At 33.3% G+C, this 14030-nt stretch overlaps 1 protein-coding gene across 1 annotated transcript; it reads left to right on the plus strand.

Moving 5' to 3' along the window:
• Positions 1-9040: 9040 nt before the first annotated feature.
• LOC107862062 (AP2-like ethylene-responsive transcription factor At1g16060) lies at positions 9041-13922 on the plus strand. Its single transcript, XM_016707504.2, has 8 exons — positions 9041-9560; positions 9664-9746; positions 9980-9988; positions 10157-10245; positions 10380-10453; positions 10548-10598; positions 12140-12216; positions 13109-13922. The coding sequence occupies exons 1-8, from the start codon at positions 9400-9402 to the stop codon at positions 13651-13653; spliced, it is 1089 nt and encodes a 362-aa protein (XP_016562990.1). The 5' UTR covers positions 9041-9399; the 3' UTR covers positions 13654-13922.
• The last annotated feature ends 108 nt before the right edge of the window (positions 13923-14030 follow it).

Consider the following 14030-nt stretch of genomic DNA (forward strand, 5'->3'; position numbering starts at 1 on the left):
AAGTTGTGTTGAATTGGTAGCTGAATCTACAACGAGGTATGTAAAGCATACTCTAACAATGTTCTTTGGCATGAAAACACCAATGTTCCATCAAGTAAGATTCCGAGGTTGTCCAAAAACATGTATTGTTCTACGTTACCAACGAAGTTGTTTCCATCCTATAAAGTGTCAAAATGTTCATTGATATACCAAAAGGCTCTTATTTCATTGTTGTGATATTGATGATTCTGAAACATATTGTTGATGTACCAATGAGTCCTTATTACATCGTTATTGTATAGAAGGTCTATTACTTGGTTCCTATTGATGTATCATTGTTTCAAGGTATCAAAAATGTGGTGACGACCGAAATAACAATCTCAAAGATTAATTGAACTAAGTGATGAAAGTTCTCTCTTATCGGGTGGTATCCCAGGGGCATAAGCCTAGCATGGGTCGATCCCTATTTCATGTGTTTATGGGTGGTATCCCAGGGGCATAAGCCTAGCATGGGTCGATCCCAGTTGATATGTACTGGAGGCATCCTAATGGTCACAGTACAGTACAGTAATGATTACAAAGACGATAAGAACGAAGGTAAAGTGATTGAATAAATACAATGTACAGGTTGTCACAAGTTCTAGTAAGTGTGGTCCACTCCTATTACGACTTATTCACTTGTTTCTGATTTCTATTGAGCTCCTATATCATATGTGATTATTTACAGCTTTACATACTCAGTACATATTTCGTACTGACGTCCCTCACGGGGGACCTGCATTTCATGCTGCAGGCACAGGTACCTCAACTCATACACCGCACAAGTAGGAGCCAGGTCATACAGCTATTGTTGGTGAGCTCCAGTTTGCTTCGGAGCTTTCCGAGTCGGTTCCTTATGTTTTGTTATTGTACATGAGTCACGTGTGGGCGGGGGTTTGTCCCGACCCTAGTTATGTCATGTATATCCTAGAGGCTTTGTAGACATAAGGAAGGGTAAAGTCATGGAAGTTTATATAGTAACGTTATATTTGTATATGTGGTGGCCCCGACGGCCAAGTATTATATATATATATTTGTGCGTGTTGTGCTGATACAGGTAATTAGACCTTTCTATATGCAACGAAGTGCTGTCCAATTTTTTTTGGTGACATGTAAGTGAAAGTACAGGTATTTGAACGGGTTCTCCCGGGCCTTCTCGGCTTCGGGTGCCAGTCCGGCCCGATGGGATTTTGGGGCGTGACATAGATAGTTGGCTTTCCTATCACGGAGGATGGGATAGGTGTCGTCACGATCCCAAATTTGCGTTGTGATAAAGGATATCAAAGCCCCAGGTTCATTTGTCTCACAAATACAAGTCGAGTCTAATAGAGTCCCGCGAATTGGTGCAGAGACGTCTGTTGCTTATGTTTGGGAGGCTATAGGACTTTAGGAAATATTCATTTCCTTCTCTCTCTCTCTCTTATTGTGCAATAATGATTTTTTAACTCGAAAAACTGAAATTTTGTTTTATTCTCTCACAGATGGTGAGGGCTCGTGCACCTTGTGATGGTGGTTAGGAGCCCCCACTAACCCCCTGAGCCGATCGCTGGAGATGGGATACCTGAATGGAGTAGGAGACGTGGTAGGGGCAGAGGTCGAGAGAGAGGGAGAGCTCGAGAAGTTGCTCACTGTTATGCCTTTCCAAGAAAGCCTAAGGCAGAGTCTTCTGATGCAGTCATTACATATATCATCTCAGTTTGTCGTCGATCGGTTTCAGTATTATTTGATCATGGTTCTACTTCTGCATACTTTGTTTTTAGTTTTGATATGATGCGTGAATCTATTGTTATGCCTATTCGTGTTTCTACCCCAGTAGGTAATTCCTTAGTAGTGGATCGGGTGTACCGATCCTTTGTCGTTTCTATTTTGTAGTGTGATACCTGGGTAGATTTGATTATCCTAGGTATGGTTGACTTTGACATAATTTTAGGTATGGATTGAGTTTCTCCTTATCATGCTATCTTGGACTGTCATGCCAAGACAATTACTTTAGCTATGTCTGATCGCCCAACGTTAGAGTGGAACAGTGAACGAAGTTCGTATCCTAAGAAGGTGATTTCATTCATTTAGGCCCAACAGTTAGTTGGGAAGAGTGTCCATCATATTGGCTTAGGTTCGTGATACTGATACCGTGACACCTTCTTTAAAGTCAGTGAAGGTGGTTAGAGAGTTCATAGATGTATCTTCTACTGATCTTCCAGGTGTTTCTCTTGATAGAGATATTAATCTTAGTATTGATCTAGAGTCAGGCACTAAGCTCATTCCTATTCCTCCTTATATGATGGCACCAACTGAGCTGTAAGAATTAAAAGATCAGCTTCAGGACTTGTTAAGCAAGAGGTTTATTCGACCAAGTGTATCACCTTGAAGTATTGCAGTGTTGCTTGTGAAGAAGAAAGATGGGTTTATGAGGATGTGCATTGATTATCAATAATTGAACAAACTGACAATCAAAAATAAGTATCCTCTATCACATTTTGATGACTTGTTTGATAAGGTTGCTATTGGTTGATAAGAATTGAAGTGAATGCTAGACAATTTCTTTTGTCTTTTAGTAATGATGGTCATGACCACTTTTCATTAAAATAGTAAGAAAGTGATGGTTATTAGCATTGTACAGTAATATTAGTATTGAACATTAGCAGTGCAGTTGCGTTCTTTGGCTGCAATTACAGATTTATCATATGGAATTATCAACTGTAGTTTACGCTAAAAAAGGAAAAGGAATTATTTTTAGATGTTGATTTTTTAGAGTAAGAATTTATTAATTTAAAAATTAAATAATGATTCATTTTAGTTGCAATTTGACGAATTAGTATCTATTTTTATGAGGATTATATGTTTCGAACAAATTCTTATTATTTAAAAGTTTTACGCAAGGGCAAATTTGTAAATTGATACTTGGGCGTTGATTCGAGGCAAGTTGAGACTTTCTTAGACTTTTTTTTAAAGTGCTTATTTGTTAGTTACGTGTAATGGAAATAATGAGAAATGGGGGATCCCGTATAAGTGATTGTGACAACTATCTATGCGGGTACCTGTGTTATTTGAGGGGATAAAATAAGTTAATTGTACGTTTAAACTGTTTTTTTCTATTTGCTAGCTTGATGAACTGATTTGCTATGGTAAATAAATTATTGAAAAAACTAGCTAATGATGATACTTTCACTTGATAAATTGAGTTGACTTTGAAATTGATGTCTAATCTGGCTTAAGACACGAAGTGTTTTGCTTGACTTTATTGTTGATTTGGGATCGGAGTTGTACACCTGCACATCATGCATTGCATTTCATATGAGATCGTAGTGCACACCTGCACAATATATTTATTGGATCGGAGTGCACGCCTACACAATACTTGGATCTTGTGAATCCCCCATGGGTCTTGACCTTGAAGCCATGCTCGATAAATGTGTACACAACATATGCATTATTTTGCATCATATTGCATTGATTCATTTGGTTCAGATTGGTTAAGGTGTATTTTTGACCTTGTACTTATTGTATATGGGTTACTTGTTTCACTGGATTGAGAATTCTTAGAGTGTATTATGATATTCTTATAACTGTTAAATTTGATTATTCAGTTAGACTAGGGTGGCTTTCTTGAGCGCAGTTTGTTTGTTTGTTTTAGGTGATTGACGTGGTATCATTCGTCACCACTTTGAATTAGGGTTGATCGACGGTGCTTACTGAGTACACGTGGTTCCGTACTCATCCTTGCTTTTTCTGCACCTTACGTGAAGGTACAGATCCGACGACCTCCAAACATTGAATCCCGTGGTTTTTTCTTTGCTAGCATCATTGGAGATTCGAGGTAACTGCTATTGGCTTTAGAGACTACATAAATCTCCTTTCGCCTTGTTTTTATGCTTTTTCTGCATTTTGAAGTACTCAAACTTTCTTGAATTGTGTATTTAGTAGCTTGTATTAGTAACTTCCAAACCTGAGATTATCTATGACTTGATTTTACTAGCCTATTAATCTTCTTATGAGATTATTTGGGATTGATTATGTTCTTATTTTCTTCTGTTTCTATGAGTTTGGGATGTTATTCTTAGAATTAGATAGTTGGGCTACCTATCACGAAGGATGGGATAGGTTCCATCACGGTCTCGAATTTGGGCTATGACAGTATGATATTTGGATATCGAGACTTTCGTTTTTATTAAAAATAAATATCTTTTAATACTTTACATTTCACAAAATTTAGATATAATTAGTTGTTTGCTTTTTCTTTTGCGCTTAATGATAAATATGGAGAAATATAATGCAAAAAAGAAGAAGAAGTATTAATTAAAGATGAATGCTAAATAATGATAATTTAATAAAATTATCTTCTAATTATACATGGATCTAGTTTTACAAAGTTTTACAAGCCTATCTACTTCTTGAGTTCAAAACACTGTTTTGATAAACATGTGAAATTTCATTCGGTTAAAATTTAGGGAAAAAATTAGCAATATGTACATGAATTTCGCGCAAATATAATTGAATTCACATAAAAATGGAGAGACAATTAATAATAAATGAGCAAGAGAGGAGAAAGATGGCAATTTTGAAACGAAAAGTTGGTGAAATATATTGAAAGAGAAAAAAAAATGTACAGTGCAATATTCAATAGTATTCGTGCTAGTTCATTTGGTGTGTTTTATAGCTTGTTTGATCAAGTTTAAAAAATTAGCTTATTTTAAAAGTTTTGTTTTTTAAAAAATATATATTGAAGAAAAATCGTCATTAGAGTTTGACTAATTAGTTTGAGAAATACTTTTATCAATATTAGAGTACGAACATGTACTTGACCGAGATTTCAAAATTGCTTTTAGAAAAATAATTTTTTTGAGCTTCTGCAACTACTCAAAAGTACTTGTGTTTTCCTTCCTATAAGCTCGGCAGCTAGCCCAAACAAATCAATTCTCTGTATGTTTGATCATAATGATTTTTTACCAACAGCAGTGGTGGCGCAGCGAAAAGGGGCTGCCCCAACCTACCCAGAAGTTGAGGGTTTGACCCTAAGTATGGACAAACACTCTATTGGGAACTCTCTCCCTCAAATGGGGCCCGACGAGGGGCGAATTCGAATATAGTCGGGCTTTTAAAAAGCAGATATCGAACACCGGTTGGTTTAAACCAAAAAAAAAAAAAAAGTTTATAAAAATAAAAAATTACCTTTTAGTCTTGTTATGATGTTATCTTACATTAAAAATATAGATAATATATTCAAAAATATCACTAAACTTCATGATCATAAACATGCCATATCATTTATTAAGTATAAAACGGAAATATTGAAACTAAAAACTACTTCGTCTGTTTGGTTTACTAGTGACATTTTGATTTGACATGTTGATTAAGAAAAATAATTAATAATATCATTATTTTATTATAGTATTCCTATTAAATTATGTTTATATTGTTATTGACATTTTGATTTGACACGTCCATTAAAATAAATAATTAATAATATGACTATTTTACTATAGTACCCCTATTAAATGACGTTTATATAGTATCTTGAATTTAATTTGAAAAAAAAAATAATTAATCTTAAGAATAAAATAGAAAAAAAAAATTCTTTTCTTGAAATATAAAAAATGATAAATAAAAATAAAAATTTAATTAAAAATTAATAATAAGTAAAAACAAACAGAGGGAATATATTATTTTTTAAAATATAGAATTTGGGAGCCCTAGAGAGTAGTAGTTTGGTGTACTTCACTTAAACGTCTACTTTAGACCAACGCTAATTTGTTTTGCCTACTTATTAAAGGAATGTCGCTAATAACGTGACCATTAATGATCCGTTTGACCGCCCACATATACCCATTCTGATGGGCCGACCTTTCCTAACGGCCCATATATGGTCATTAAAAGAGCCCAAATTATACGCATGAAACTCATCACTATCTAGAGAGAAACAAGTTCGGGACTTTACGAGTTTACTGATATTAATATGTGTAAATAAATTAAAAGACATGTTATAAGTGATTAACTTAATCTGTGTATGGAGGTTTGAGAACATACATTTGAATCCAAAGCGTCTAATAAAAACACTTTTATCTTATGCCTAAATGAAAAATACAATTGAATATTGGGGATTATCAACATGTGCTGCCTCTTTTTTTTTTTTTAATGAAAATTGTTGTACGTCGCGATCACTGAATTATTACGTAGTATATCAGATATAGATAACCTGATGGTGTAAAATTTATTACCCTTACATTATTTATAGCAATTGCTTAGCTCAAAATAGGATCTGGTACATCATATCAAACCTTTAGTTAGCAGGAACCCAAGTGGTCCCCAAAAATCTTGGTTAATTAGAGATTTTTATTAAGCTGTTAATCCATAATTTAATAATTCAGGAGTGATACGGAATTAATAGAGAGTGGCTAGTTAAGTAGGTGTTCCTACTTTACTTAACGTCCCCGAACTCTACAACTAACTCTAATTAATGGATCTTAATATATTTTTTTGGTACTGATATTTTTGTTGTGTCAATATTTAGTCCTCATATTTTCATGTTTCTTGCATTTTGCTTCAACATGGTGATTCTGATTTCACTTTCAAATTTATTGTTGGGTTCGAAATCGAGAGGGCGTCATGCAGAAGCTTTTAGTTTACAAATCAACGGTGATAATTCAGATGACAAATAAAACATATATTAAAAAGACATATTATTAATATGATTTGGTCAAACAACCAACATATTAAGAATAATATTAAAAAAATAAAACCTATGAAAAAACATAAATCTATGGGAGAAATCTCCTCCTAAACCAGACTCTTTTAACGACTACATTGTGGATGCTATTGTGTTATGGTATGAGAAACCAGACTCTTTTAACACTACATTGTGGATGCTATTGTGTTATGGTATGAGAAGGGGTTTTCTATTTATAGATGTCCAAAGCCTTTCCTACAAGAAAGAGGTTAGCCAAATGTGGAAAAATTTTATATTTTCCTTTCAGGAAAAGTAAAAGTATTTAAGGTTACTTTTATTTCCTTACTAGAAAAAGTAAAATTTAAAATTTGGTAAAAAAATCGAGGCAAAAATCCTAACACTGAGAACTTTTTTTTTGGTTCCTTAATTACTAATCTTTTCCTTTATTTTTGCTTATTCGCATTTCGCAATAAAGCTTAAACTCTCTTTAAAAAATGATTAACAAAACACATATATAGTTCATGTTAATTTGTGTATAGTTTCAAGAAAAAAATATCAAAAATATCAGGCATTATTCAAAATAGATCAAATTTATTCTTTGTTAAGTTTTGTGGCCAAAAATATCATGATCGTTAATTTTTTTTTTGGACCAAAAAAACTCTTTCTAACAATTTTTACCCTTACATTATTCGGAATAAAACAATTTAAAATATGTGTGAAAAATGACTATAGTTAATAATAAAAGTAAATTAAAAATTAAGAAACAAATTACATCTCCATTTTTTAAACTACACACATAAAACTTAATATTTTATTTTTAATATTACATCTCCATTTACATCTCCAAGTTTTAATAATAAAACTTGGGACTACTCACAGTGAGGTGATTCTTAAACGGGAAACTAAACGAACTACAGCATTAATTTAATTTAATAAAGAAGCGAAGTTCAACAATAAAGATGTTAATTGGACCGTCATATTATGACCAATCTATTTCGATTTTCAGTACACTTGAATATTTCAAATTTACCATTCCAAAACCTTTTTTTAAAAAAAAAAAAAACAAAGAAAGAGCTGAAACAATTTTTTCCCTTTACTTATTTTTAAAAATCAAGTGTGAAATATGGGGTGCTCATGCAGCGATAAGAAATGAAAATTTTAGCTTAATTTAATTTTAAAGATAGTACAATGAGTTACTTTCTTTTTTAGTCCGTTTCAAAAAGAATGATCTATTTCTTTTTTTGGTAATACTTTAATTTTAACTTTTCACGTGACATGTTTAGGATCAGATTAAAGGATATTTTGATACATTTGACACAACTTTAATTTAAGGCCATAAAATTCAAAAGTCTTCTTTATTTTCTTAAACTTTGTGTCAAGTCAAAGCAAGTAATTCTTTTTTAAACGGAGGGAATAGTTTATGAGGTGATAATTATTCAAGTTAATTCATATGGAAAGATCAATTTTCTCTTGCTTTCTTTGTTCAAAAGTAGTAATTTGAGAGGTAATAATTATTCAAGATCGTATAAAAATATTAGCGTCCCCTCCTGCGACTCAATAACAATAAACACGTTGTATTCTCACAAGATGGAGTTTGACAAATATAAAGTACACGCAATCTATACTACTGCCTCGATGAGTAGAGTCCGCATCCCACAACCCATTTAGGAATTTAACAACCACTCACGCTAAGATTGACTAGATAAGCATGACTCCGCCATCACAGTAATTTTTTTTTAAGCCAACACAACTTCATAAGCCGTTCATAATTAAATGTGAAAATTGTCTAAAAGAATAAAAAGATGAAACATTCAAAAGATTTCACATCACCACTTCTCATTCTTTATCCTCCCTCCGTTTCATTTTATGTGTCGTTATTTTACACACAGAATTTAAGAAATAAATGATGACTTTGTAAAGTTTACAAAATTATCCCTTTTAAAAGTCACTTTAATATTTATTTTTTAGTTGTCTTATCTTAATAAGTGACATCCAGTAGTAAGACTAAAATGAAGATAATGTCATTAAATAGTTATGAAATAAGAAAAAATACATTTTTTTTAGAACGAATAAAAAAAACACACACATAAAATGGGACGGACTACGGAGGAAGGAATAATTATCCTTTTTCGTCATTCAAATATAGCAGTTCCAACATGACAAAGTAGAATGGCCAAAAAATCGAAGCAAAAAGAGAAAATACTTATTGTCACAAAATCAAAAATCAAATAATACAAAGAAAAAAAAAAGATATATATTTGGTGGCACTAAAAATTGTGCACCTAATTGTTAACCTAAAAAGAAATTAAAAGTGGATAATTAAAAGGAAGAATTAAATAGGAGTATCGTAGGGAAGTCTGATTGAGTAAAAGCATATATAAATGAAGGCAGAAAAAACGGAAAGGCCAAATCTAAGCTGAAGAGAGAAACACAACAAATAAAACAAAGAGAAAGTGAGTACAAGCACAAAGTAGCTAACACATAAAAAGAAGGACGAGCGCTTATAAGGCCTGCTGCATTTTTTTCTTATATAAACACAAACGTCCATAGCCATTTCTGCCCGCCGGCTTTCTTATTAATCCAAATCGACTCATTATATATATTCTTTCACCTTTTTTGTTTTTATATATAGTACCGCTCGTTCACCTCTCCATTCTTATTGGAGGACTAATTATTCCTAATTTAATTTATACTTACCCCTGTTTTTTCTTATTATCATGGCAAAAACATCATCAAAGTCGACTGCTGCTACTAGTAGCTCTTCTTCTAGCAAGAAAAGTGATAACAATGCCATTATTGGCAAACCGAAACGAACACGCAAGAGCGTTCCCAGAGATTCTCCTCCTCAACGGAGCTCCATTTACAGGGGAGTCACAAGGTATTTTATTCTCTCTACCATTATTATTTTCAAAGAGACAGTTCTAAAGCTTTTACTATGAGGGGGAGGCTAATTAATGTTCTGACCGTTAATTAATTAATAGGCACCGTTGGACGGGCCGATATGAAGCTCATTTATGGGATAAAAATTGCTGGAATGAATCGCAGAACAAAAAAGGAAGACAAGGTTCATTTTTTTTTTTTTTTTTTTTTTTTTTTTTTAAAAAAAAGAAGAGAAGGTTTTTTTTTTTTTTTTTTTTTTTTCTTTTCTTTTCATTAATAAGAGTAGTAATTTTTTGGTTAGTGATCAATTTAGATTTGTATTAGATATGATGTTGGTCAACTACATTACTGATTGATGTTTTCTATTGGTTTTGCTGGCGCAAATCGTGCTTATAACAAAATCCGATTAAAATGCAGTTTATTTGGGTAAGTTTTTGATTATATCATTCCATTTTTTGTTTTTTCAATATTATCATTTCATTTTCCATAACTTGGTCCACCAATTTATTAACGAACATGATGTTTCCATTTGTCAAATGAAAATTTTATTTACGTAGAAAACTAAGTTTTTTTTTTAATTTAATTTTTTCTCAGGAGCCTATGATGATGAAGCAGCTGCTGCACATGCATATGACTTGGCGGCGTTGAAATATTGGGGTCAAGATACCATCCTTAATTTCCCTGTAATTTTGACTCTCACCTTTCGTGTTACCACATTTATAGTATTCATATTTTTATTTAAAAAGTATTATATAGATGATCACGTAACTAGTTATAATATATAATGGCATTTTTCTTTTATTTTAAATTATTATAGGTCGAGACGTATGAAAAGGAGCTAAAGGAAATGGAAGATCAATCAAAAGAAGAGTATATTGGCTCTTTGAGAAGGTACATGTATTGTGACACCCCAAATTATTTTCCACTTCATATTTTTACTTATTTAATTAATGGTTTTGTTTTGGTATTTGTGTTATGTCTGCAGAAAAAGTAGTGGGTTTTCAAGGGGAGTATCAAAATATAGAGGAGTAGCAAGGTAATTTAAATGTTTATTTTCACAACACGATATGCATAGTACAAGATCATTAAATTAGTGGAGTATTTAGCTAAGAACATCCTCGTTAAATGTTTGACCTTAAGACTTGCCGCAAAAAATGTTGGTGATCTAAAAATGCTGCAATTCATTGATTGTAGTGACAACCAGCCCAAACCCCTGGTCCCCCCACCCCACCCTCAAAAAAGTGATTGTTTGCCATGCCTAAATAGTTATTTGTATTCCCTCTATTCATTTTTACTTGGTTATGAAAACAACAACAACAATATCATATTCAGTATATTTCCATCAAGTAGGGTTTAAGAAGGGTAAGTGTATGCAGTACATACCACTACTTCAGAGATGAGATAGAGAGTTTGTTTTTGATAGATCCCGACTCAAAATAAAATAATCTTAACAAGGAATAATAAAAGGACAAGATACAATAGAACTCAACACATTAAAATAATATTTTTGGAAGGATGTTTTTAGCTCGACCTGTCAAGTTGTTTTTACCTATTATAGTAAATAAATTACTACAATAATGAACAATTTATTTCTTTTCAAGATTATAAGTTTCTTTTCTTAGGAAGGTTTGCCACTACATATATTCTTTGGTAGACTATATCAACATCATAAATGAAGCTTGAAAATGTGAGAAGTTGTAGTAAGATGCCCATCACTGCCTCTCAACTGTGGACTGTTTTATGAGTCTTCATCTCTTCCCATCCCTCATGCTACTATGCCATATACATGTGTCGTATATTCTTTATATTTTGACGTTGATGAAAAGCTCCTCTTAAATGCTTCACGTTTCTTCCATTCATGCACTTGTAAAACACCCGGTTCATCGATCAAGATTTATGTATTTCATTACACAAGTGATATTTTCTACTATATAAATTTAATTTGTTTGCACCTCAACTATTTCATTTGATTCCTATTTCCTCCCACCAATATGGTCGCTTTGTAACTCTGTCCAACAAAGCTTAGGAGCAGACGCGGAGCTAGATTTTAAAGCCTATTGTTTCTAAATTCTAGTTTTTTTCATATTGTAGGGTTCTAAGTAATGACCAATACATATTTAACAATTTATAAATTTATTATAGAATTTGAACCAAAACTATATATATTGGGTTCGATCAACTCCACAGCCAACACTCTCAGTGGCGGAGCCACCTTTGCTCCAGGGGGGTTATCCGAGCCCCCTTGGACGGAAAATTATGTTATTTTTATATTGTTTTTACATGGTTAAAAGTATTTTTTATGTATATATATGATAGATGTTGAACGCCCTTCTACTAGTTCGTATGTTTACTTCTGAATCCCCTCAATGACAATACTGCCTCCGCCACTGAACACTCTCCCTCCACCCCTACTACGACAAATGAGAAGAAATTTCTTACGTTTCCTACTGTCTTTGCTAAAATCTAAACTTGATAATCGTAACCCATGTCATTGATCACTGTCTTGTTTTTATTGCAATCTTTGTCTTCGATGGTTAGTTTTCTTGTTTCTAATTGTCATTTACTTGGGATTTGTAGGCACCACCACAATGGAAGATGGGAGGCTCGCATTGGAAGGGTGTTTGGCAACAAATATCTCTACCTTGGAACATATGGTACGTAGGAGATTCTTACTAATACGCCTCGTAATAAGTTGTAAAGTTCTAGTCTATTTGTAGTCTTTATCTGCTAGAGTTTCCATCCAATCTCTTCATCATTAATGTGATGGAACAATCAAAGCTAAAAAATGGGAAAATTAGTTAATTAGTCCTTCCTCCTAAGTCCTATCTTTGATGTTTCGAATAGGACAAGCAGACAAAATTTAATTGCGTTGCCAAGTTGAGATAAATGCTCCAAAATTAGTATATTTTGGTCGATCATCAAAAGGTCCTTACAAAAACATCATTTTCAAAAGCACTGTCCCTAAATCAATTTTCGTCATTTTATCATATTATTGTTTGATCGTTGCCACATGTCACTTACGTGTAGTCTAAAGAATGTACTTCTTTGTCAGTATTATTATTGCCAAATGAATATTGTTAAGTTTAGCTGATAGTCTTTGGCATTACTATAGCCGTGAGTATCATGGGCATATATGGAAGCAGAAAATAAGTCAAATAAGTGAGGCAATGCAGCTAAGAAGTTTGTTTAGGGAAGAAATGAAATTTAATATAGTTGGTGGTTGGGTATATAGATCACCAACTTTCAACTGCTAGGTCTGCTATTTAAGATTTCACAATCCATGCCCCATGTCTTAATTTTTTCAACATCTCACCAAATTTGTCATGCAAATAAGTTCCTTGAATTTATTACCTATATTATAATCCGTTCGATATTTCCTAAAGTACCCCTCTTCATTTCTGTTTTTTTCCTCAAGGATTAGAGCTACCTATTTTAAACCTCTTTGTTGTAAAATGTAAATGCATAGATAGGGTAATAATTATAATTTATTAGTCATGGTAATTTTATTTCTCAATCTTTTTGACTTGTTCCGGCGTAACAATGCAGCTACTCAAGAGGAAGCAGCAACAGCATATGATATGGCTGCTATTGAATACCGTGGACTAAACGCCGTTACAAACTTTGACCTTAGCCGTTACATTAAGTGGCTACGTCCCTCTGACCAAACTAATAATATTACCATTAACAACCCTACTGAACCAAACCCTAACCCTAACGCTGATGACATTCATCTCTTGCCTAACACCAAAGAAGATATGTCTTTTAACTTCCTCCAGCAGCAGCAGCAACAACAAAGCCCTGGTGCTGATGCAAACGTCACGGCTCTGCCAGCTGGTGGACCCGCGGCTACATCAGCACTAGGGCTTTTGCTGCAGTCATCTAAGTTCAAGGAAATGCTTGAAAGAACAACGGTGGTTGAGTCCCCAGAAACTCCACCGGAGCCAGATCGTCCACGGAGGAGCTTCCCTGATGATATTCAGACTTACTTTGATGGCCAAGAGTCTAGTAGCTTCATGGAGGAGCATGATATTATTTTTGGTGACTTGGATTCTTTAACATTGCCCATGTTTCAGTGTGAGCTTGATAGCTAGAAAGGAACTTTGAAGTATTAATTAATAACTGTGGACGTGAGATAATATACCGATTATTTGTGTATACAATTTTTATGTCAAGTAGAGTATGGGGAGGTTACATAAACTAAAACGGAAAATCAAAACGGATTATTTCCTTTAAGATGATTTCTTTATTTTTCTCCAGTAGTTTGTTTAATGATCATTATTATTTCCCCCCCAATATTGTATTTGATTTTATGTAGATTGAGCAATCGAAAAGCATTCTTTGATAAGTTAATGAGTTCCAACAGTTGTGCAAAGGCTGTTACTATTGCTTTTCCAGTATGTGTTTGGTTTCTACTTGAATTTCGTGCCCTCGATACATGAAAGATTTCTCAATGCCAACACATTGTTTC

Source organism: Capsicum annuum, chromosome 3, assembly GCF_002878395.1.
Source record: "Capsicum annuum cultivar UCD-10X-F1 chromosome 3, UCD10Xv1.1, whole genome shotgun sequence".
Classification (NCBI taxonomy): domain Eukaryota; kingdom Viridiplantae; phylum Streptophyta; class Magnoliopsida; order Solanales; family Solanaceae; genus Capsicum; species Capsicum annuum.

Coding starts and splice junctions, on each gene's coding strand:
- LOC107862062 (XM_016707504.2), top strand. CDS start 9,400: ATGGCAAAAACATCATCAAAGTCGACTGCTGCTACTAGTAGCTCTTCT. Junction 9,561..9,663: donor ATTTACAGGGGAGTCACAAG/GTATTTTATTCT, acceptor ATTAATTAATAG/GCACCGTTGGACGGGCCGAT. Junction 10,454..10,547: donor TATATTGGCTCTTTGAGAAG/GTACATGTATTG, acceptor TTATGTCTGCAG/AAAAAGTAGTGGGTTTTCAA.